Genomic DNA, 26,759 nt, shown 5'->3' on the forward strand with positions numbered 1-26,759 from the left:
AATCAGCAAGAAACTTGGAAAGAAAAAAATAACAAAAATACAATCTCTGTGCAAGAACTGCCTGTATTTCTACCATTTTCTGTGGAAATTAAGCTAGCTGTGTCAATTTGATGCAGTCGGATAGCAAGAGGGGCTTTACCGAGCTCTAGGAGGGCAGTTTGTTGAGAGGTGGAGGCACTTAGCAGTAGCAAGGAGATTCCCATGATCACTTGCTCAGGCGGGAGTTCCTACAGTTAGATAGAGCACAATCAGACAAACCGTTTGACACATATGGAGCCTCGGAGGGAAAGCTGAATGCAAATTGCTTTGAGTTAGAAAACGTTGTGCAAACAAAACCATTATGAAGATGAGAGGAGAAGATTTGTTGAGATCACACTGAGAGTATGATTGCAGCAACACAAAAATTTTCTTTTTTAAAATAATCTACATTTTGTTAATGATTGCAATTAAACACCACTGATTTGAATAAAGGTTATTGTTTAGCTTCCATTTCCACTCAAATAATACTAATAACATGAGACAGAAAATAATACTGTAATGTGTGTATTCACCTCTGCATGTGCAGGTATTATCTGCTGGAGTGTGTGAAGAAGAGACATCAGCTCTCCTCCCAGATGAAGACAGAGCTGACAGGCACACAGGAGCTGAAGAGCCAGCTGGGTCAATTCCTTCCTCCAGAAGCCTGGATCGGTGAGCAGAGCTGAAGTCAGAGATTCAGCAAATGAGCTGAACTCAACCACCGCTGTTATACTGTCCACCTGATGGGTCACAAGACAATGACACACTTATTGCATACTGGGTATAGTGTGTAAACAGAGTGAGGTAAAAATGTTAGAATGGATATTTCAGCCAAAAACTACCATTCTGTCATTATTTACTCACCCCATATTGCTCTATATAACCAACACTCCTGTTGAAGATTTTTTTTGAAAGGGTTGCATTTATTTGATGAAAATACAGTGAAAATATTGAACTATTATATATTTAAAATAATGTAAAATAAATTGAATTTCAGCTTGTAATCCTATCACTATGCTTGTGGTACTTGTACTAGTGGTACTTGTGTCATGCTGGATGCCCAAATCCAGTATCATTTTATAAATATTACTGTTGAGTCACAGAATGGCGAAAATGTACTTGTTTATAGTTCAAATATGCAGTTTGTTAATAAAGATAACATCTATTTGAAAATATGCATTGACATGCGGTTTGAATTTTTTTTCGGACATCATGTGTTCGGTGCTCATGAATCCGCCCGACAGCACCTCACCTCAGCCAGATCTGGAATTTACTGCTGGCTTGTTGTTGCTTTTAAATAAATATTATTATTTAATAAATCATATTTTACATAACTAATATATTTAATAATAGTTTTTAGTGTTGAGAAATGGTGCATTCATGATTGAGATTTTAGTTACATTGTTCTGTCATTTAGATGGCGACAAAAGACACGAGTGAGTCAGCAGTGAAGAAGGGATTTGGTAAAGACTTTTACACTGAAATGGTATAACGCTTTAAGCGGAAGATATTTTTAGTTTCAACAACAGCTTGATTCTGCGAACAAATGCACTGAGCAGCAAAATCTTAACAGATAAAAAGAGACTAACATTACGACAAAGATAATGCTTTCCTCAGCAGACATTCACACTGTGGATACGAGACCAATCTGAATAATGAATGCTGTATCAGAGGCAGGTAATCACCATGGTTCAGTCCATCTCTCTCTCATAATACTCTACATAATACAGTGAGCTTTTACTGCAGACATACAATAAGCTGTCAATGAACCAACTCAACGTTCCAACGTTACAAGTTCTAAAGTGACATTTTGGAATTAGTAACAGAGGCTTGTGCTCAGCTGTTCAACGTCAAACTTATATTTGAATCGGTAGAGGAAGGAAGTACTTTGCACAAAAGAGGTCTTTTAAAGACACTCTGTTGTTATTTTATGTATTTACACACTTACACTTTACACACACCGTCAAACTGTTGTATAAACGTGATTCACACAAGTAGCAAAAAACTAATTACTCCGATCTGACTTACAGTTTTCATAAACCATAGTCTGGTTTATGAAAACTGTATGTCGGATCAGAGTAATTAGTAACCAGCTACTTTCAGCTTAAACCAGCTAAGACTAGACAACCAGCTTAGGTTGGTTTTAAGCCTTTTGCTAGTAATATGCAAATCATGCTAGAAACATGCTAGCAATGTTAATCATGTTAAAACATGCCCCTTATGAAAATTAACCATGGTTTTACTAAAATAAAACCAAAAAAACATGATTATTGTAGTTAAACCATGGTAACCATAAATTAATCATGGTTTTGCTACACGAACCATAGATTATTCATATAGTATTTGTAGTCCAACTGTGGTTATACACATGGTAATCAATCTGCCAAAACCCTTGGTTACTACAGTTTTACTATAATAAAACCATGGTTAATTTTCGTAAGGGTAACCGTGCTAAAACCATGCTAGCAACATGTTAAATCATGTTACCAATGTGCTAAATCATTCTAACAAGATGCTATAAACATCTATCTAAAAAAAAATATCTAAACTTTCAAACTTCAAGCTTTTACAACTGCTTCAAACTTTTTGGCTAGGCTTTCTCAAGCCAACTGCAAAGTTTGTTCTCAAATTGTACTTATCTAGTTTTAAAATGTATTCCTGTTGGCAAAGCAGTCCTTAGTGACGTATGTTTTTCCAGAAATTATTCTAATATGCTGATTTGATGCTCAAAATATTTTTTTTTTTATTATTATCAAAGTGCACTGCTTAATATTTTTGAACCGTAGTGCATGACACCTTTAAGGCCTTTTGTTAAATCATAAAGTTCAACTAGGCACCATGGACAATTTACAGTGATGGGTAATTTAAACCTGCAGTTGAAACATGTTTGAAGACAAAGCTACATAGGGCTATTGAGCTACTACAGCTCAGCACATCAGAAATCATCGGCTAGCTTACCAGCATGTATGGAAGCAGGTCAAAGAGGCTGCGTATCAGCTCACGGACCACCCTAGTGCCAGTAGCCCCCTTTTCCTGTGGGCTGTCAGGCTCAGGAGCCCCTCGTGGTTGGAGCAAAACCCTGAGGAGGCTGTGTCTGAGCAGGGCATTTTCTGACAACCTCTGGGGCTCGCAGTACAGGTAACGAAGGAACGGTACCAACATTTCCACATATAATGGCTCATCTCTGAAAAAACACAAAACAGCGATAATTCCACTTTGAATTCCACTCAATCTCGTTCTTACACATTTATGGAAGCATCAAGCGCAAAGTATGGCACAGCATTGTCTAACTCATTGACATTTTATATAGTACTTAGGTGAGGTTGATAATGGACTTGAATCAGAGTTCATACTTGTCTGTAGCCAGCTGAAGGAAGTCATCAATTTCCTGGAGCAGAGCAGGCCAGCAGTCGGGACGGTTTTCCAGCACTGTGATGTAGGGGTGAGGGAAGGTCCTAAAATTAAACACATAGTTAAACGTCAGTATTTGTGAATTGTGGTCTCAGCAGTTTGAGGCGAGGTTGGCAGCTCATTCCACCAGAGAGGAACAGAGAGTTTAAAGGTTTTAGAGAAAACAGATTTGGAGAAATTCATCAAATTCTTACAGATGGATCCTCTGCAGTGAATGGGTGCCATCAGAAGAAGAGTCAAAACAGTTAATCAAAGTGTTATTACAAATTATGGACTTGTTTTTTTGGGCAGAAGCACCTTAAAGGATTAGTTCACTTCCAGAATAAACATTTCGTGATAACTTACTTGCGTTCATGTTTTTTTTTCTTCAGTCGAAAAAAAATTAAGACTTGAGGAAAACATTCCACATAGTGCACTTTAATGGTGGCCAACAGGTACAAATTTTTAATGCAGTTTTAATGCAGCTTCAAAGAGCTCTACATGATCCCAGCCGAGGAATAATGGTCTTTTCTAGCGAAAGGATCAGTCATTTTCTAAAAAACACGTAAAATGTGACCCTGGACCACAAAACCAGTCATAAGGTAAAATTTGACAAAACTGAGATTTATACATCATATGAAAGCTCAATAAATAAGCTTTCTATTGATGCATAGTTTGTTAGGATAGAACAATATTTGACCGAGATACAACTATTTGAAAATCAGGAATCTGAGGGTGCAAAAAAATCAAAATACTGAGAAAATCACCTTTAAAGTTGTCCAAATTAGGTTCTTAACAATGCATTTTACAAATCAAAAATTACATTTTGATATATTTACAGTAGGAATTTTACAAAAAATCTTCATGGAACATGATCTTTACTTAATTTCCTAATGATTTTTGGCATAAAAGAAAAATCAAAAATTTTGACCCATGCAATGTATTTTTGGCTATTGCTACAAATATACCTCAGCGACTTAAGACTGGTTTTGTGGTCCAGGGTCACAAATGTATATACTTTTTAATCACGAAAGCTCATCTCGCAGTACCTCGACTTCATGCATTATGTAATCATGCATGTGTGACGTTGGCAGAAATACAGAAATCGTCTTACATCGCTGCAAAAGATTAAAACTTAATTTTTAATTGACTAAAGAAAGACATGAACATCTTGGATGGCGGCGAGTAAATTATCAGGAAAATTTCATTCTGGAACTAAACTTAAAGGAGAACATTTCAGGAATTATCTCCATATAGTGGACTTCAATGGTGCTTCCAAGTTTGAACTTCCAAAATGCAGTTTAAATGCAGCTTCAAAGGGCTCTAAAAGATCCCAGCCGAGGAAATAGGATCCTATCTAGTGAAATGATCAGTCATTTCAGTCATAACTTCAAACACTTGTCATGTAGGATGATTTTAAAGTTGGAGAAGAAAACGAGATGAACGCTTTTCAACCTACCCTAACTGTATTGACCCGGATTACACAGAGTTTGCATGCGCATCGCAGAGAATGGACAAGACGAGCATTTGAGGTTATTTTTTTTTTTCGAAGATGACAGATCGTTTAGATAAGACTACTTCCTCAGCTGGGATCGCTCTTTGAAGCTGCATTTAAACTGCCTTTTAGAAGTTCAAACTTGGGGGCACCACTGAAGTCCACTATATGGAGAGAAATCCTGAACTGTTTTCCTCAGGAAACATAATTTCTTTATGACTGAAGAAAGAAAGACATGAACATCTAGCATGACAAAGGGGTGAGTAAATCTGGAAGTAAACTTCACTTTTAATTGTGGATTATTGTTATGTTTTTATCAGCTGTTTGAACTCTCATTCTGACGGCACCCATTCACTGCAGAGGATCCACTGGTGAGCAAATGATGTAATGCTTAATTTCTCTAAATCTGTTTTGATGAAGAAACAAACTCATCTAAATCTTAGATGGCCTGAGGGTGAATATTTTGTCAGCAAATCTTTATTTTTAGGTGAACTATTCCTTTACTGCATCAGCCTCCTTTCTGCAGTTTTTGCTTGGATGTCTTTCCCTCTTACTCCAAGTGATTAATGTCTAACCTTAATGCTAACATACAAAAGTAGGTGCTTATATTAACAAACACACATGCTCTTTTATCCCAAGATTAATGAACTCATCCGAATCCCCGATCATGGTGTTTGTGTGCGCCTTTGGCACTGGGTCAGGCAGGAACATATTTTATAAAGCTACCTTGAAGATCCTCTACATGGTAAACAGTCTTTCAGCACTTAAATTTATGGTCTGGGTCACCTCCAGCCAGATGTGAGGGCTGCACCAAAGCTCTCCACTCCCTCAACAGACATCCTACAGTTCAAACATTTGCTCATCTATCTCTCGTTGTTCCCCGGCCAACTGGTGCAGCCATCACATTATCAGGGTCCATCCATCAGAGGCGGTTTTCGGGCAGACAGCCACAACATTATCTGCCAGACAATGGCTGGCTGACACATTGACCTCCATCTCACTTATCTGAACTGAAAGTTCAGAGCCAGTCTGCTTAACCAGAAGAGACGATTAAAACTTTAGCAGTCAAGGAGAATTTGGAAGTTTGAGTCTACAGAAGTTGAACTGAATGTACAGCACCACAGTGAAAAAAATGGATTTCATGTTATTTGATTTATTATATTTATGAGTTGTGAGTTTGCAGTCTGAAGGGAAAGGGCTAGGATAAAATAACATCAAAACCTTCTTTTCCTAATCAGCATATCAGTATGATTTCTGAAGGATCATGTGAAACTGAAGACTTGAGTAATGATGCTAAAAATTCAGCTTCGAAAAGCATATCACAATGGGAAATTGTAAGAATATTTCACAATATTACTGTTTTTACGCTACTTTTGATCAAATAAATGCAACCTTGGGAAGCATACAATAAAAAGAAACACTGTGCTGGGACAAATAAAAACATTTACAGGTTGAGCTTTTCATCTACGCCTATTTTTCTGAGAAGACAGTTGATTTATTCTTCTACAATCCCTACACAACCCCACCCTAACCCTCTCTGCTTCTGTTGGATATCTACAGTAAGTGGCTTTGTGACCCCAGAGCAGATTGCAGAGGAGTCATGGAGCAGACGGACACAATGAGCACCAGTGGGCATCTTCCATTAATCCTCAAGCCCTCCCTCAGTGCCCACCCGTGCTAAAGGCCAAGTACCAATCCCAGGCCAACATACAGCCTTCCACCCATTCATCTTCACACCAGGGAGGAACTCGACAGAGAAGGAGAAAAATGACACGCAGAGTCATTTGATTCATTATAAAGTAACTCATCATAAGAGGTCATAAAAGCCAGGATTTATTAACATAAATAAACAAACAAACAAAAAACGAGAACATGCATGATGAAAGTCGATATGCCAGCTGTAAGTAATAGCCAGAAAGTGTTCAAAAGTTTGGGCTCAGGAAGATTTAATATAAGTAATTTTATTCAAGAAAGAAGCAATAAATTTGATCAAAAGTGACTGTAAAGTCATTTATAAAATTATTTTGAACTTTCTATTTATTAGAGGGAACCTGGGGTATTAAGACTTGTATGGCTTAATGTAATGTAAACAATGTATCTTACTGAAATATGTAGTAGAAAACCCATTAAAGATTTACATTATTTAAAAAAAACCACATGTTATATTATATATATTTTGGACTATGGGGGCACCATTATTTCAATGATGTAAAAGGGTTGCACTCAGTGAGCTACTAGCTAACTGTTGCTATTTTTACCACAACATAACTCTGTACCATCGATTTTCCAGGAAAACCAAGGAGTCTAACGGTGTCTTGACAAGTGTTGGCATGTTTACATTGTTTACATCCTGCCAGGATGGCATCTAGTGTTTCTTGTCTCTGCCGTTTGCAAGCTCTTTCAGAAGCTGTGGTTAACTAAAAGCCTCAAAGGCACCAGGGCTAAAGTGGAGAGAGCAAAGACGCTGTTCTTTAGGAAGTTTTATTCATTTTTATCTTCCCATTCTTTTCTCTTCTTCTTATCGCTAGGAAAGCAGTGAAGACTTCGCTTCTCTTGTTTCCCTTCAACTGATAATTAAAACCAAAATCCATACAATGTGGCATTGTACCAGTATTTTATTTAACGAGTTGTGTATTCTGAGTTGTGGTGTAGTAAAAATAGTAACAGGTAGCGCCAGTAGTTTACCAAGTGCAACTATTTTACTTCACTGAAATAATGGCGCCCACATTGTCCAAAATATGTATAAAACATAAATCTTCCATGGGTTTTCCACTTTATATTTCAGTAACAGACATAATTTACGTTATATATAAGCCATACTTAATATCCGGGGTTCCTTTTAAAGAATCCTAAAAAAAGTCACGGTTTTCACAAAAACATTAAGCAGCACAACCATTTTTAACTGCGATAGGAAAACGTTTCTTGAGCAGAGCAAAAAAATTCAGCTTTGCAGTCACAGGATCAAATTACATTACAATATATTACATTTAAAAAAAGTAATTTTAATTTCTTACAATATATGACAATATTACTATTTTACTAGTATTTTGTCAAAAAAATGCATTGGTGAAACTAAATAAAACATAAAAAAAAAAATGGTACCAACCCCAAACTTTTGAACGTTGGTTTGACGCAAGATGTCTTTATTTATGGACTAGTGTTACATCATATTCTGTTGCCCATAGAAAATAATTTAGTATGTTTCAAATCCAATATGACTAGACATGGGCATGAGTGAGAGTTTCGAGAAAAAAAAGAAAATTGGCAGCAGCTGTTCCACTTGGAAAAGGCACTCACCTAATTGAATATGGACAGGTGAAGCTTGCTCCGTTATCCCGCTGACTTGCCTGGATCTGTAGCAGCCTCCCTACCACTTTGATCAGCCCTTGAACATTCCTGCCCAGGCAAGAAACAAAACAGTCAACATCAGCAGACACTACCCAAGAAAAACCATAGACCCATAATCCATCACTGAAGCAAATTCAATCTGTAACAACAAAATGAATCGGCATGGTTTTGAAAGTAAGAGGCAATTTAACAAATGTATTCATTTTTTAAATTACAAACAGCATAACGTCTACTTATTAAAAGACAGAATGAGAAAAGCTAGAGTTGAGGTCAAAAGTTTACATACACCTTGCAAAAACTGCATAATAGGGATCACACAAAATGCATGTTATATTTTATTTAGTACTAACCTGCATAAGATATTTCACACAAAAGATGTTTACATATAGTTCACAAAAGAAAATAATAGTTGAATTTATAAAAATGACCCTTTTCAAAAGTTTACATACACTTGATTCTTAATACCGTATTGTTACCTGAATGATCCACAGCTGTGATTTTTTCAGCATTTTTGTGTATTTGAACCCTTTCCAACAATGACTGTATGATTTTGAGATCCAAATAATTGACATTTTGCAGATTCTTAAAGGTGTATGTAAACTTTTGACCTCAACTGTATATTTGAGTGAATGGTTGTGTTTGCAATGGAATGCTAGTCTACTACTGCACACTGCACAGTAAAAGAAAACATACACATGATACAAACAGTAGTATGCAACACAGTTTTTTGAGGTCATGCAACCACAATTACGTTGCATTTCTAACCCAATATTGCATAAAAATGTCTAACGCATTATTTTGGCAAACTGAACAAATAATATGACTTTTTGATGTTACTTCTGGGATTTCTCAACAAACTGAAAACAGAGGGTCAAGTCAAGAGCATTCCATTGTGGGATTCAGTGTGTTCTGGTTATATTTTGCATGTTTTAGCCAATGTAAGAGGTTATTTGCTTCTTAAAATCATACTTTGCACAGTCTGCATATCACATACAGAAGAAATAGTGGTAGTATGCTATTCTGACAGTAGCCAATGACACATTGGGATGCAAGATACAAAGCTCTCATTCCCTAACGAGAATACAGGTGGAGTGTTTCTCATACATTATAAATCACCTCAGCGTGACAACATGTGCTGTGTTTTCTTTCATCCCTCCTTCTCGGCTCTCTTAAGTCTGACTGTATGTTTCTCAGCTCCTATGGGTTTGATTACTGTATATTTTACCAGGAAGGAAAGCATAACTCCACAGTGAAAGGAAATTCATCTTACCAGCTTTCATCTAGGCTCTGAGCCTGGTACGCACTGCGCATAGCAAAGCTGTAATGCTTTAGTTTTCTACATTTCAATCAGCATATGTACTGTACCAATTTATTGCCGGATTTTTTGGGACAATGTGCATAAAAGAACAGATTTTGTTGAAAATAATTGTGACACTTAGTGCCAATGAGCTCTAAATGAAGTCTACATAATGTTGAAATGCTGAAGTTATTGTCAAAGCTGCCAGTTCTCACACAGGCAACGCATTTGTTAATATTTAATGTCTTCTCCATACTCTCCAATCAATAAAAGCAGCAAAAGGTTAAAAACTATAAAAATGCATAGGTTACTGAGACAAGAAGCACAGAATTAGTCTCTTTCTGTTGTCAATACTCAATATGCTTTTGTAAAAAAAAAGCTTTTACCATAAATGTGGATTTGACTGCACAAAGTAACAAAAGTTTCAATTCTCAAATAATTCATTTAAAGCACGTACATAAGTAGTGAGCAAGTGAATAAATAAACAAATAAACAAAATAAATATTAATATAATAAATAAAATAAGGCAAATATAGAAAATTTAAATATAAACAGAAATAAATATTAATATAACGCATGAATTAAGTTAATAAAACAAATATTAAAAATCTAGAATATTAATATAGAAAATATAAAAATAAACAAACAAATAAATAAATATTAATACAATGAATACATTAAGTAAATAAAGAAAATATAGAAAATATAGAATTTATAAATATAGAAAATATTAAAATAAACATTATTTAATTAAGTAAATAAAGCAAATACAGAAAATACAGAATATATAAACAGAAAATAAACAAATAAAAAATATGAATATAAAAATACATTAAGTAATTAAAGCAAATATAGAAAATATAAAAATAAACATAAATAAATAAATAAACAAATATGAATATAAAAAATACAATATGTCAAGCAAATATAGAAAATATAGAATATATTAACAGAAAATATAAAAATAAACATAAATAAAAATTAATATAATAAATACACTGAGTAAGTACATAAAGCAAATATAAAAAAAATGAATATATAAATATAGAAAATAAAAATAAACAAATAATATTAATACAAAAAATACATTAAATAAAGCAAATATAAAAAATATATTAACAGAAAATATAAAAATAAACAAATAAATAAATATTAATATAATAAATACACTGAGTAAGTAAATAAAGCAAACATAGAAACTTAATATAGAAAATATAAAATAAACAAATAAATAAATATTAATATAAGTAATACATTAAGCAAATAAAGCAAATATAGAAAATATGGAATATATATAATTATAGAAACTTAAATAAACAAATATTAACATAATGAATACATTAAGTAAGTAAAAGTAAATACAGAAAATATAGAATATATATTTTAATAAATATAAAAATAAACAAATAAATAAATATTAATATAATGAATTCATTAAGTAAGTAAATAAAGCAAATATAATTTTTTTTAGAATATATTAATATAGAAAATAAACAAATGAATAAATACAATATATTATAATATAATAATATAATGAATACATTAAGTAAGTAAATAAGGCAAATATAAAATACATAAACATAGGAAATATAAACAGAAACAAATAAATCCATCCATTCATACATACACATTTTTTCATGTGCTCAAATTGAAAGAAAATGTTAAGTCTGTCATATTTTCTCACCCTCATGTTATTTTTTTTTTCATGGAACAAAAAAGTTAAAATTTTAATCGTTCCACGACTTCTGCCACACAACAGCAGTTCATAATGTCTCAAGCTTTAAAAAACACCAAAAAAGGCATAAAAAAGAATCTGCGCTATATGCCTTTAAAAGACCTGTAATCTTGTGTAGTCATATATCGACTATTTTTATGGTGCTTTATGTTTTTTTTGTTTTAATCATTTCTGGAGCTTGACAGCCTCCGGTCACTATGAACTGCTGTTGGAAGGCAAAACTGGGATAGCGATATATCAAAAATATCTACTTCTACGTTCCACTGAAGAAAAACAGCATACAGGTTTGGAATGACATGGGGGCGGGTAAATAATGACAGAATGTTTATTTTTGGGTGAACTATTCCTTTCAAATTCAGGTCTGTATGATGAAAGAGTACATTGTGTGGGTAGCTGCTCCGTGTGACGGTGATGACAGCAGCAGCTGAGTGTGTGTGTGTGTGTGTGTTGGAGACACATGAGCTGACTGATGGAGCAGGCTGCATTTCAGCTGCGCTTTTTCAAATTTCGGAATATGCAGATGTGCACCCTCAGTCTGTTGCTTCATCCAAGAGTCCAACTCAAAGGAAAAAGGAAGTGAGTGGGCAGATAACTGAGGTAATCCTCTAAAAACGCAATACACTTAAGCACATTACAGCAGCAATCAACCAATAAAAGCATCTGCTGTGTTTGTTTGTGCTTTAGGGTTAGATTTATATAGAGCGAGTATATACACTTGCCCTAAATTATAAATACAAACTGCAACAGATTTCCAACAGCAAGTAGTAAATCTTTTTGTCTTGCTCCTTCCTTTGGAACTTCTTGTTCCAAAAACAAATACAGTTTGGGAATAAAACATAGTGACAGTAAAGACATTTATAATATTTCTATTTCATTTAAATGTTGGTCTTTGGAACTTGTAAACATTGATAATAATGAGAAATGTTTCTTGAGCAGCAAATCAGCATATTAGAATGATTTCTGAAGGATCATGTGACTGAAGTCTGGAGTAATTACTGCTGAAAATTCAGCTGTCATCACTGAATATAAATTATGTTTTAAAATATATGTTTATGTATTTTAAACTGTAATAATATTTCACAATATTACTGTAATTTTGACAAAAATAAAATTAGCATTGCTACGCATAGAAGACTTATTTTTTTCTTAAAGTAATCTAACTGCCACAAACTTCTGAACAGTACTGTATGTGAACACACTACAGAAAAGAAAATTGCTTCTTTTCTCATATTAAAATCGTTTCAGAACTCTTCTGTGGTAATTTGCATCACATCTACAAAACCAGAGACTCAGCTGTCGACATTTTGCCCGCCTCTGTGTGATTAACACAATAATCACCTACCATTAAGTACTTTTATGACTTCAGCTACAGTACGAGTTGTCAGCGTGATGTTGGAAACATGTACTGTTAATGAGAACAAAATTACCAAATTTTCAAGAGCTTGAATGTTTAAATGCTTTATAGGATTAGTTCACTTCCAGAATAATAATTTTCTGATAATTTACTCCTACTTATTAATTTACCCCCATGTCATCCAAGATGGTCATGTCTTTCTTTCTTCAGTCGCAAAGAAAGTAAGGTTTTTGAGGAAAACATTCCAGCTTGCAGTACACGATTCCAGCCAAGGAATAAGTGTCTTATCTAGCAAAATAATCAGTCATTTTCTCAATGCAATAAAAATGCATATACAGTATGTCACAAAAGTGAGTAAACCCCTCACATTTCAGCAACCATTTTAGTATATCTTCTCAAGGGACAATACTTGGATATATTTTAGAGTTGTCAGTATGCAGCTTGTATAGCAGTATAGTTTTATTGTCCCCTGAAAATACCTCAACATACAGCCATTACTGTCAAAATATCTGGCAACAAAACTGAGTACACATTAAGTGATAACAGCAGTATGTTGTTTAACCATGAAAAGCCACATGTCCTAATTATCATGTTTATGTTTTTGTCTGCTTGGCAGGACCATACAAAGTTGTGTATCTTGTATTAGAGCAGTTAAAATTTGGTGCTTTAATTACAATTCTCTATACTGACCACTGGATGTTCAACATGGCATCTCATGGCAAAGAACTCTCTGAGGATTTGAGAATTAGAATTGTTGCTCTCCACAAAGATGGCCAAAGCTATTAGAGATTCAGTAAGACCCTGAAACTGAGTTACACTACAGTGGTCAGGGTCGATCAACGAAGTTGAGCACTCGTTCTGTGCGTCATGTGCAGAACCTGGCTTCAAAAACAGACTGCAAGCATTGTTTCAAAGGTTGCAGAAGTAGAAGGTCAGCTTGTCAGTGATTAGACCATAAACCGCACACTGCAACAAGTCGGTTTGCATAGCCTCATCTGAAGCTGACTCACAAGAGTGCCCGCAAACAGTTTGCTGAAGACAACCTGTCCAAGAGCATGAATTACTGGAACCATGTCCTGTGGTCTGATGTGACTATAAGATAAACTTGTTTGGCTCAGATGGTCTCCGGCAAGTGTGGCGATGCCCTGGTGGTGGTAGCATGATGGTCTGAGGCTGCATGAGTGCTGCTGGTACTGGGGAGCTGCAGTTCATTGAGGGAAACATGGATTCCATTATGTACTGTACATTTTGAAGCAGAACATGATGCCTTCCCTCCAGAAACTAGGCCGAATGGCAGTTTTCCAACATAAAAACAATCCCAAACACACCACCAAGATGACAACCGCCTTGCTGAGAAAGCTGAAGGTGAAGGTGATGAGGTGGCCAAGTATGTCTCTAGACCTGAACCCTATTAAGCACCTGTGGGGCATCCTCAAGTGTAAGGTGGAGAAGCACCATGTGTCAAACGTCCAGCAGCTCCGTGAGGAGTGGAAGAGGATCCCAGCAACAACCTGTGCAGCTCTGATCAATTCCATGCCCAGGATGATTAAGGCAGTGCCAGATAACAATGGTGCTAACACAATATATTGACACTTATCACTTAAGGTGCCAGCTATTTTGACAATAATGGCTGTATGTTGAGTCATTTTCAGGGAACAATAAATCTATACTGATTTTATCACTGAATTTTTGATTTTCACTACAGGAGATAAGACCCTTATTTCTCGACTGGGATCATGTAGAGCCCTTTGAAGCTGCATTGAAACTGCAATTTAGACCTTCAACCCGTTGGCCACCATTAAAGTCCACTATATGGAGAAAAATCCTGGAATGTTTTCCTCAAAAACATTCATTTCTTTGCAACCAAAGACAGAAAGTCAGGGTTTTGGAAGCGAACTTCTCTTTTAAAACATCAGTAAAACCAAAAATACCTATATGTGACCCTGGACCACAAATAAGGGTCAGTTTTTTTATTATTGAGATTTATACATCATCAGAAAGCTGAATAAAAAAAAAAAAATCACCTTTAAAGTTGTCCAAATGAAGTTCTTAGCTATGCATATTTGTAATCAAAAAACAAGTTTTGATATCCTAATGATTTTTGGCATAAAAGAAAAATTGATCATTTTGACCCATACAATTGCTACAAATATACCTGTGCTAATTAAGACTGGTTTTGTGGTCCAGGGTCACATATTTGTATATCTGTAACGGCCAAAGCTATGTTTTTGCATACATTACATTATATTGTGAGGTGCCCTTTAAGAGACTGATCACGTAACATATAACTCACGCTGTGTGGAGATGACGTAGAATGACTACGTGACTGTTTTAATGAGAACCATACAGATGATAAGTTCGCTCTGCCTTCTTGCTATTATTTTGCCTTCACTTTTATTTTGTAACGCCAAGAAAGAGTTAAACTCTCATGTATGAGAGGGGCGCGTTGTCATGTACCAACCATTAAATGTGTGGATCACCAACTTTGCCGTTTTCTATCTCTTTCATTTCACTAACTTGAATAGTTATCCGGGTTAGAGCGTTACAGTCTGTGTTGTTTTTGTTTTAGTTTATTTTTTGTTTTTCAGTTAGAATTACAGTTTTCTTATAAATGTACTATAGAGAGCCAGCGTTAAACCTCTTTTGAGAAATATAAAAAACATTCCACAATGTGCTTACTTATAGTCTTTTCATACTGAACTAGGACAGGAGAGAGTATTTTAACATCAAAATTACACATCACTTGATGCTCTGATGTGTAATTGGTCTCTACACTCTAAAAATGCTGAGTTAAAAACAACCCAGCGCTGGGTGAAATACGGACAAACCCAGCAAATGTTTAAATGTTTAACCCAGCCTTCTGGGTAGTTTTATTCAACTGAACTATTGCTTGAAAATTACTATATTTCTTGCTTAAAATGAACCCAAAAAGGTTGAAAATTAACATTTATTTATATGTTCAATAAATTAACATTTAATAATAAGTTGAATAAATAATAATTAAATAATACACATTTTTAAATTACTTATTAATAAATGTTCACCTACTGATTATTGTTGCCAGTCATATAGTAAGTTTTAAACAATAGTTGAGTTATATAAAACTACCCAGAATGTTGGGTCAAAACAATCCAATCGCTGGGTTTGTCCACATTTTTTAACCGAGCATTTTTTAGAGTGTAAAAGTGTTTTTTTTTTTTTTTTTTACATTGCATATTTTAAACAATTCCAGAGTTAAAAGTAGGGAGAGGTCAGTGCCTGCGGATAGTGATAAGGTCCCATCAGGGCTTGACAGGGTGGGAAGGGTGTGTCATGGTTTAACAAAAACAAATCTCATTTGAAAATGCGTCTGGAGCCACCTTTGACACTATAATACGGGCTTAAATGTGTCAAAGAAGCAACATCATTGAGTCGGATAATCAGCCATAGTAGTTGGAGGTTTTTAAATTGGGGACGACAAGGGATAACAATCTGCATTAGTCTGCATGAGCCAGGTGCATGACAGAAGCATACCGTGCCGAGGGCAGGAGGTTAAGGGTGGTGTTGAGCACATACGGCAGATCTGCATGTCCCTGTTCCACGAGTAGCACCAGAGCGTCACAGCAGGCCGAGCGGACGACGGTACTGTCACTGCTGCACTGCTCCCACAGAGACTCCAGCGCTTGTCCCTGTTGATATGAAACACAAGTTTTACACAAGCAAACAATACAAGAGTGAAAGTTTGCAAAATTGTAGAAGTACCACAAACTGTCTGGAAAATCTAAAGAGCACATATTTTCTTTAAATAGGTAATTTCATGAATATTTTATTGTAACTTTTTGAACTTAAAACTTCTGTACTCTTTCTTGAAATCCAACACATAACAGCCCACGTTTACTTGTACACAGTGTTGTTTTCGTTGACGCCACTTTTTTTTCATGACGATAACGAGAGGATGACGAGATAAAAATGGCTCGTTGATGACTAAAACATGACGAGACGTGTGTGAGTTTTCATTGACGAGACGAGAATAGACGAAAATGTTAGTGGGTGGTCCGTCAGACATTTAAAATGCATGACATTTCCGCTTATTGTGCATGCCAATTAAAACTTAAAGTATCTGACGCTATGGCAAGCCGTTTTAGCATTAAATACTCTTTGCTATACTAGTATGGCAAGCCGTTTTAGCATTCCATCCTTGTTTGTCTTTTATGTTCTAAAACATTCCTTCATTATTGTAATTATTGGTGAAAATAGTCGATCCGGAAGCTCACATTGTGTTGAACTATAGATCTGCTATTTTCACAACTTATAAGTGACACTACCCAACAGCAAAATATTTACTGACCTACATTAATTTGTTAAAAGACTACTTTTTTCCCTTTTTTTGACTAAAACTAGACTAAAACCTTTTTGACTTTTCGTCGACTAAAACTAGACTAAAACCTTTTTGACTTTTCGTCAACTAAAATTGGACTAAAACTATCACATATAGAAGTGACTAAAATTTGACTAAAACTAAGAAGCATTTTAGTCCAAAAGTCTAAGACTAAGACTAAATCTAAGATGGTTGTCAAAAACAACACTGCTTGTACATGTCATCCACAGCTATTTAACATTCAGCTTCTCTGCTTCAAAATAATTAATAAATTATTTGGCTGTGCAAATGCTAGGGATGGGCTGACAATATCCATTTCTCATTTGAATTCATCCTAACTTTGATGTAGCAGGATCTTTTAGTCAATGCTGTTTGGAGGTGATGCATGAACAAAACTTACTAAACATTATGAGTTTTGTACTCTGTTACCTTTGATATTAAACCATGTCTAAAAACATAATTATGTAATTGAAAACTTAATATAAAACCTGCCTCATGTGCATTTAAATGTTAATGTGCAACTCAATCATTTTGATGGCTGGTTGTAAGATTTCAGTGTTGATTATTAAATAAAGACAATTAATTAATTTATCATTAAATAAACTTTTTTTCAGCTAATTAAAAAAAAAAAACATTTCTATGCATCACTAGCCATGCATTTTTTTTTATCAACTTATGACTTAATTTGTACCAAGAAGCAAGCACTTAGCTGGTGGCACTTAGCCTTGGTTATATTTAAAGTTCCCTTGAAATTGATTTAGATCATTAGACATGATGTTATTGTGCTTTTGAAGCCCGTCTGAAAGCACTTTCCTTAAGAAGCAGCTTTATGCACAAACCACTGCCTGTTTAGTCACTGAATGACTGGACAAAACACTCTTACTCATTTTAGATGTCAAAGGAGCATTGCCATAGAAATCATAAGGGTGCAGGAGCAAAACAGGCCATTTAATTTAACAGTATGTCCTAACTGTGATGTGATATAACCTTGCAAGATCACAAGAACTTACTTTAGTGGTAGTCTGGCATATCTTTTCATTTTGGCCTTTCTCTTTCAGCACTGCAGTGACCAGTGTCCTCACAGCCTAGAATTAAAAAGCCAAAAACAACTGTTCCTTGTAGGTCAGGTAGAAAATCTGCCAATTCACATAACTTGAGTAAGCTAAACAAAAGATTTAATCAAAATTACACATTCACAGGAATGGATTCCTTCAAGACAAATGTGTTTTGCAGGACAGATAAGCATTTCATTGAATTCCTGTGGAATTTGAACCTTGTTTTACCTCGAAATGCTTCTATCATCAGTCTATTATTAAATGCTTTACCTGAGCCTGAATGAGGGAGCTGGGGAACTCAAACCTCGTCTTCAAAGTTTCAGTCATCTCCAGAAATCACAAACGATGCCCCATACTAAAAAAAACATCACATGGAATTGGTAATTCAGTCAACTTAAAAAGGCATTTAAAAGACTGTTTTACTTGCAAATGAGGCATATTTGTGACACTAAACCACAAAACCAGTCCTAAGTAGCACGGGTATATTTGTAGCAATAGCCTACAATACATTCTATGGGTCAAAATTATCGATTTTTCTTTTAAGCATAGATCGTGTTCCGTGAAGATATTTTGTAAATTTTCCACCATAAATATTTGAAAACTTATTGCATTGCTAAGTACTTCATTTGGACAACTTTAAATGCAATTTTGATCAGATTCTAGATTTTCAAATAGTTGTATCTCGGCCAAATATTGTCCTAACAAAGCATACATCAATGTAAAGCTTATTTATGCAGCTTTCAGATGAGGTATAAATCTGGTTATGACTGGTTTTGTGGTCCAGGGTCACATTTTTGAGTGAAACAGAAAATGTATTACCAAAAAATAAAGTACTCAATATTATTTAAAAGGATTTGATTGGATCTGGGAACAGTTGGAACAAGGTCACAGGAGAGTAGGTGTTGAAAAAATAAAAGGTGATTTTAGGATGAAATTTGTGATATTTTGATAAATTTAGGAAAGGAAAACATTTATTCAGAGTCAATAATCCAAAAATTTGGATTATGTTTACTATTTCAGGATTTTGACTTCAAAATTTCCAATTTAATTTAATGTGATACTTGCTATTACTTTATAAGTATTTATGAATGTTACTAGCAATTTCTGAGTGAAAATAGTTTTGACACCAAATTTTTTCAGTATAATGTTCAGAAATTTAGTCTGGGTTTTTTTTTACGTTTTTGAAAGTAGTCTCTTATGCTAAACCAAGGCATATATATCAAAAACACAGAAAAAAAAAACAGTAATATTGTAAAATATTATTACAATTTTAAATAACACTTTTCTACTTAAATGTATTTTTCAAATGCTATTTATTCCTGTGATGTAAAGCTGAATTTTAAAGGTCCCATATTGTACACATTTCTGGAGGTTTGTTTTAGTTGTTGATGTCCTTAAGAATATATATTTGCGGTATAAGTGCCAAAATCCATCTCAATATATTTTTACAGCTCCTTTTTTAGGAGCTCTGTCAAAAACAGGTCGATTTTGGCCCATCTAATTAATATTCATGAGCCTCTCTTCTGATTGGCCTGTTGTTTTCTGAGTGACGCACAGCCAGACCAATCACAGGTGACTACGGTCATGTATGCTGTAAGCGAGCTCAGAGCAATAGAATAATAATTCTTAATAAAAATTAATTCAATAAAATTAATTAATTCAATAAAAAATTCTTATTAATATCTTAATAATTTCTCAATACTTTTTAAAACCAGTTGTAATTCTTTGATGAGCAGCATTTATCTGAAACACTGTTTTGCTTTAACATTATAAATGTCCTAACTACCATTTCTGACCAATTATTTGTATTCTTACTGAATAAAGGTATTCATTTCTTTCAAACATCTTGCTAACCCCAAACCTTTTTAAAAATATTGACTTTTTACTGACATTAAGATCCAAAAGATTTGGAAGAAACAGAATTTCTCAAATGTGTTGCATGCAACTGCAAATCATGTCATAAGAAAAATGAAGTCATGGGAACTTCGCTTCACATTTTTAGAAGCAACCCTCATTTCCTGAAATGAAGAAACTGACATGCAAACTGACATCATCTGTTCAAAAACAGCTGTTCGTCCACCTCATGTTAACGCCCTATCACTCAGATCACAGGTGTCAAGGGATCAAACATGCCAAACAGGTGCAACGGGACAAAAAGCATCTTCAGGGAGATGCTATTAGACGGAAATAAGAACAACCCAACACCACTTCAAACTGATGTAATCTAAGGTGAAATTAAATAAAGGCTCGAGACACATAGTCTCCTCGCATCTAAACTCAGAAGACACAACCATCTGACAGATGGCACTGGCAACCACATCAATGGGATGCATTATTCACAAGTGACTTTTGCCAAAGCTTCAATGTCCGTCCAGTTGCGGACCGCCGACTCTGGCATCTCATATGTTGTCTCATATGGACTCCCGGTGTAGGCTAATGGGATTACCAGCCGTCGGTTTGACTGACACTGGCTGATGGCCACTGGAGAATCAGGTTTATACCACGGCACATGGGAGAAAGACAGACAATGCGAGCTCTAAAATGCTGCCCCACCCCTCCTGGGACCGATATCTGACAGGCAAGCGCTGCGTGTGTGTGATGAAATACCTGCTGTGTTTCCATACAGCGTGACAGTTTTACTACAGCAGCGTTACTGACAGCAAAGTGTGGCTCGGGCAAATCAGGTAAGATTTGAAATTCATAGACTTACCACAGTTTATGCCACAACTATACAAGCCATGTAGCTAAAGTGCTACTATAAATATACATTTTTATGTTGCTGTAGATTGTAACTTTGCAAAAGGCTGATATTTTGGACACAAAACTAAGAGTTATTAGTTTAGACTTGAGATTTATTGTCATTCAGTAATGACAGATGATGGACAGTGTATAAGGAAAATGTTATAAAACAATATTTAGCCATGTTTGACTCAAAGTTTAATCTTTTTACAGCATTTTTGTAGGCAGATGACTGTGTAAACATGTTGACAAACTAGTTTGTTTTATCACATCATTTTTACACACGCTTTGGTCAGCAAAGCAGAGAATTAACACTATTCCAGGGATTTCCTTGTTCACGTTCACAAAGGCTTGGGCTCTGGACTGCTTGCTCTGCACTGCTTGTGTGTCCACAATAATGCATCATTGTTTAAGTGATGCTGAGTTTGACTGGCTAGACTAAGTTAGCTGGTATAATATGTCGGGTTTAGGCATGCGCTACAGTAACACCACGTTTCTGGACACGTAAGTTACTAAGGTATTTTCTACAAGAATAAAGTAGTCGTTTAATACCATGGTAGCACCATCCGATGCTATAGTACCACCTCAGTGTTGTTTGTTAGCTTAGCTAGTCTGCGGATCTTAATTTAGTTCCGGATTTGTGGGATGAAAGGATGTTGTTCAATTCCAAATATGTATTTAGCAATACGTTCATGTTTATGCTGCTGTCATACAGAAAACCGGCTAACGAGCAGCTGTCAGTTTCACCATTCTGAGTCACAATACTGGCATTATATAAACATGCAGGTTGATGTGATATAAATGCTATTCTTACCCAGAGAATTCCTACATTCCAGTGACGTTCAAATGCACTTTGCTAACTTTTTCGCAAAACCCTCCAACCGCCTACATGCTTCTACGGAGCGCGCGGAAGATCAAACATGATGTAAAGGCGATACGTTAATCTAACGTCAATGTTTTGTTTATTTCTTGACATTTTAACTGCGTACATATATCATGTAATTCATGTACTTAAAGTGTATTATGACACTCTCAGAGTTAACTTGAAAAGAAGTACCCTTTTAACACTTTTCTGAGGTATTTCTTTTTTCTTCATTTCTTTCATTATGCGAATTTATCAAATGTCAAGACATTTTACATAGCCTAAAGAATTATTTATATATATATATATATATATAGGCTATATATTATCTATATACATATATCTTACAGGTAGGTGTTTAAATATAGCTGTACTTTTGTTCTATATTTATTTTCTGTATACACTGCAGTTCAAAAGTTTGGTAAGATTTTTAATGTTTTTTTGTTTGTTTGTTGTTTCTTTGCTCATTAAGACTGTGTTTATTTGATCAAAAATACAGAAAATATTGTAAAATATTATTACGATGTCAAATAACGCACTTCTATTTCACTATACATTAAAATCTAATTTATTCCTGTGGTCAAAGCTAAATTTTCAGAATCATTCAGTCTTCAGTGTCACATGATCCTTTAGAAATCATAATATGCTGATTTATTATAAATGTTGAAAACAGTGTGCTGCTTAATATTTAGTTGGAACCTCTAAAACGTCATGTCAGGATTGTTTAATAAATAAAAAAGTTAAAAAGAACAGCATTTATTTAAAATATAAATTTTTCTAACAATGTACACTATAGCATTCAAAAGTTTGGGGTCAGTATATTTTTATTCTTTTTATTTTTTGAAAGGAATTAATACTTTTATTCAGCAAGGATGTGTTAAATTAATAAAACGTGGTAGCAAAAACTTATATTGTTAGAAAAGATTTATATTTTTAATAAATTCTGTTCTTTTTAACTTTTTATTCATCAAAGAATCCTGTAAAAAGCATCATAGATCACAAATGTTTGGCAATTATTGCCAACATAGATAATTCTAATAATAAATCAGCATATTAGAATGATTTCTGAAGGATCATGTGTCACAGGAGTAATGGCAGATGGAAATTCAGTTTGCATATAGGAATAAATTACATTTTAAAGTGTATTAAAATAAAAATACATTATTTTATATTGTAATAATATTTCATAATATTGCAACAATTTCACAGTTTTTTCTGAATTTTTATCAAATAAATGCAGCCTTGATAAGCAAAAGAGACTTAAAAAACCATTACAAGTCTTACTGATCCCAAACTTTTGAACGGCAGTGTTTATATAAAAGAAAACATTTTCTCTCTAGATTGTAATGTAACCCTTTTCTTTTTTTTTTTTTTGCTAAACATTGTAAAATGTGACCCTAGACCACAAAACCAGTCATAAGCAGCTTGAGTGTTGTAATAGCCAAAAATACATTGTATGGGTGAAAACTATCGATTTTTCTTTTATGCCAAAAATCATTAGGATATTAAGTAAAGATTATGTTCCATGTAAATTGTAAATTTCCTACCATAAATATATCAAAACTTAATTTTTGATTAGTAATATGCATTGCTAAAAATTTTCTCAATATTTAGATTTTTTTTGCACACTCAGATTCCAGATTTTTAAACAGTTTTATTTCAGCCAAATATTGTCCTATCCTAACAGACCATACATCATTGGAAAGTTTATTTATTCATTTTATTTGAATGACTTGCTATTACTTAAAGCAATATAAACTTTTAAACAGCAGAAAAGCATACATATATATATACGTGCATATCCGACATAAAAAAATATTGGTTATGTCAGATAAAAACCAACAGGAAACTAATCTAAAATATTGAATACAGTGCAAGTAATAAATAACAGTGTTGTTGGGCACTGAAAAAGTGGTTTTACACGGGTTAATAGTGGCTCTTCAGTCGCTCGCTCGCCATTGGCTCGTCTCGTGCACCGCACAGACTGCGACTGGAATGCACGCGCTGACACTCACGCGCATGCGTCTCACTTTACTCCTCAGCCTTTGAAAACTCAGAGAGCTCAATTAAAAGACCATGTCCGCCATCGGGCGTCTACAGTCCTTGGTGTCCTTATTTAAACCAAATTCTCCATGAAATAGCATTATCCCGTGGCCTCAACAATGGCCAGTTCGGTGAGTAGGGCTTTACCTGCTTTATCGGTGCGGTGTTTTGGGTCTCCAGCGCCTGTGTTCGTTCTCGTCTGCTTTGGAAAGGCGATTAGACGCATATGAGGCTTTTCCAGCCATATTTCCATCGGAATACTCAAGTACAGTAGAACTAGTGGAGCCGTGCGTTTCCAGCGTATTAGTGCATGTCTGCAAAAGTGATGCGCTTGAAAGATTTCAAACAAAAGGAGGACATCCAATAACAAATATTAACAGAATGCTCTATTTTGATTATTTATTCTGGTATGCCGAGGCTAAATAACATACTAAAAACTTATGATTCGACCACTGATAATTATGTTTGCTTTACAATTGTGCGACAATAGAGTGTTTTTAACACGTAACGTTACGCACTCTAATTGTTCTTTTTATACTAAATAATTGGCGACATGATTATAAAGTGAACATTTGGCTGTTTTAGGGTGCCGTTCAGGTGAAACTGGAACTCGGTCATCGTGCTCAGGTCCGAAAGAAACCCACCGTGGAAGGTTTTACGCACGACTGGATGGTGTTTGTCCGCGGACCGGAGCACAGCAACATTCAGCATTTTGTGGAGAAAGTCGTATTTCATCTACACGAAAGTTTCCCGAGACCAAAAAGAGGTATGTAAAGCGATTTAATATCATATATCATTGTGAATTATATTCAATAGCGAGGCTGGAATGATGTGTGGTGTGATCCAGACTGAATGCACCTTGGCTACTTGATGCATGCAGAGCTTGCCTACTGTAGCGCTGCAGGGACAAAAAGTGGTTGTCATTTCTAAACGAGACCAGTGATATACAAAGATGCTTTTTAGCAATAAGTGCATGTTTTTCTAATTTCATTGTGGTGTGAGGAATTGATTTCTCTTTATCTGTTACCACTGACAACGCGCGTTAATCAATGCGCGATTCCTAAAAAGTTTCAAGAACAATGCGCTAGAATAAGAATAATAATCCTTGGTTAACTTGTGTATTGTTATCTAAGGGAAATATGTAAGGGTTTTCACATTACTGAAAGTATTTGAGTTACGTTAGAACATGAAGAAGTTCAGCTTTAGCTCTTAAATTACCATTTTGATCAGAGGAAAGTGAATAAAACACTTTGTTGTCAAAATCGGAGAGCCTGCATAGCACATTTTGTGTATTTGTTTATTTATTTATTGTTATTTGTGACAGAATGTTCTAATTTTATATCGTAGGCTATTGCCACACCACTCTAATTTAATCGTAAAAAATATATTAAAAAACAAATAATGCTTTAGTCAAAAAACGTAGCCTTACAGACGTCCCATACTGTGCTGTCTTTGTGAGTCCAGTAGTGCATGGAAAGTGTTACAACCCTCCCCATATGGTCAGACATTAAAGTATGAAATCTGTGGATGCTATATGTCAAACATAAGAACCTACTGATTCAGAACCTTACCAGTTGTGCCATTTAATTTTTACCAAATTGTTTTCCATTTGTAATTCCCTTTACATTTTACACAATCACCACAGGAAGGTGGTCTTGTATGACAGTGATTTCACCGCCTGTAACTCATACTTACAGTGTTACAATTCCCCCGTGTTACAATTTTCCCCTAGTTTTTATAGTTCATATATTCTACTATTAGACAATGCCAACAACAGGACAGTCAGAGAGAGGGAATGAAAGCATCTGGTGGTCTGAAAGGAGGAATGTAGGAGTAGCGGTTGATGAAAGCCTTGGAAGGAATTAATTAAAATATTTGCTGGTTTCCTCCCGTAACCCGAAGTGTTTAAGCTGAGTTTGCTGTGACTTGATGCTGGAGAAAGTCAATCGTCATTATACGCCAGTAAACATTTGCTCTTTATTGAGAACAGTTGTTAGATCTTTGTTCCGGTCAACTGTTTTCCTTAATGTAGCTTAGATGTTTGTCACAACAGCAATAACTGGTTGTTTTATCACGCTCGTCACAAAATAGTAAAATTGCATGCATTCTCGCATGACAGAGCAGCAGCTAAATTGTTTTGATTCAACATTTTATTTATGTGACGCTTTCTGAGACTGTGTTTTATTACTGTGGTGGGAAATCAAACCACAGAGATTGGAAAATTGCACAGAAGGACTTAAGTTTGTTTTGCTTCTGTGGACAGCTCAAGATGCATGGCTTCAAACATATGCTAATATTTTCTTCATTCCTTTGCGTTGTAGCGCACATACTGTGATTTATGCCACAGAGTCGTCGTGTTTATGTAAGATCTGAAGGGGATGTGTGCTCCAAATCGGCTCTATGTCTGTATGCATGTGATGACAGTGCGACGAAAGTCTCCCCCGCTATATTTATTTTCTCAAAACATTAAAACAGACTATAAATCAATGGCCGGACCTCTTTTGGAAACTACTCGAAACTTGCTCCTGATGACAAGAAGTACACTAAATGTGGATTTGCTTGAACTTCTAGCCCCTCTCCCCTTTACTTTGACAAATGTCTTACAGGGGCTGCTGAAAAAAAAATGCGAAAGTGGCAGGGGGGATGCTTAACCTCTAATAAATCCTGCCTTATGACACCAGCTTTTAGAAGAATCTACCAAACACCCCCTTGGAAGTACACAGTGTGCACCCTAAAATGTTTTGCACTGTGATGAATTGGTAGTCTACTTAGTAAGTACTTCCTAAGGTCTCCAGCTTTTTTTCATGCTTATAATGGATCTGACAAAGTGTTTGCTTCAGGATGAACTCAAGAAAAAAAATGTAAATCACTTAAGTTAATGTAGATAGATGACACTTGGAATAGGATTTTCTTTCGAAATTTAGACCTCACATGTCTTTTCTTCCATTTTAGCCCTAATTAGACCCAGAATAAGTCAAACGGTGATGCGTAAACACTTTGAATATTTACATTTTGTTCAACGCCGTGAAAAATAGACTTCAGTAAACACCCTTCTGCGTACTCTGC

The 26,759-nt window shown here is 35.0% G+C and overlaps 2 protein-coding genes across 2 annotated transcripts in view; one reads left to right on the plus strand and one right to left on the minus strand.

Annotated features, from left to right (window-relative positions):
• focad (focadhesin) overlaps positions 1 to 18,405 on the minus strand; it is a 69,173-nt gene extending 50,768 nt beyond the window's left edge. Inside the window, exons 1-8 of the mRNA XM_073837305.1 lie at positions 18,320 to 18,405; positions 18,005 to 18,079; positions 16,151 to 16,305; positions 8,201 to 8,299; positions 3,372 to 3,473; positions 2,977 to 3,202; positions 552 to 758; positions 140 to 227 (exon numbers count right to left, since the gene is read on the minus strand). Coding sequence (XP_073693406.1) covers positions 140 to 227; positions 552 to 758; positions 2,977 to 3,202; positions 3,372 to 3,473; positions 8,201 to 8,299; positions 16,151 to 16,305; positions 18,005 to 18,079; positions 18,320 to 18,376 — 1,009 coding nt within the window. The 5' untranslated portion in view covers positions 18,377 to 18,405. The remainder of the gene's footprint in view (positions 1 to 139; positions 228 to 551; positions 759 to 2,976; positions 3,203 to 3,371; positions 3,474 to 8,200; positions 8,300 to 16,150; positions 16,306 to 18,004; positions 18,080 to 18,319) is intronic.
• Positions 18,406 to 23,705: 5,300 nt separating this feature from the next.
• mllt3 (MLLT3 super elongation complex subunit) overlaps positions 23,706 to 26,759 on the plus strand; it is a 71,256-nt gene continuing 68,202 nt past the window's right edge. Inside the window, exons 1-2 of the mRNA XM_073837306.1 lie at positions 23,706 to 23,824; positions 24,279 to 24,459. Of these exons, the coding sequence (XP_073693407.1) occupies positions 23,813 to 23,824; positions 24,279 to 24,459 (193 nt within the window). The 5' untranslated portion in view covers positions 23,706 to 23,812. The remainder of the gene's footprint in view (positions 23,825 to 24,278; positions 24,460 to 26,759) is intronic.

The sequence above is a fragment of the Garra rufa genome, chromosome 3 (genome assembly GCF_049309525.1).
Source record: "Garra rufa chromosome 3, GarRuf1.0, whole genome shotgun sequence".
NCBI lineage: Eukaryota > Metazoa > Chordata > Actinopteri > Cypriniformes > Cyprinidae > Garra > Garra rufa.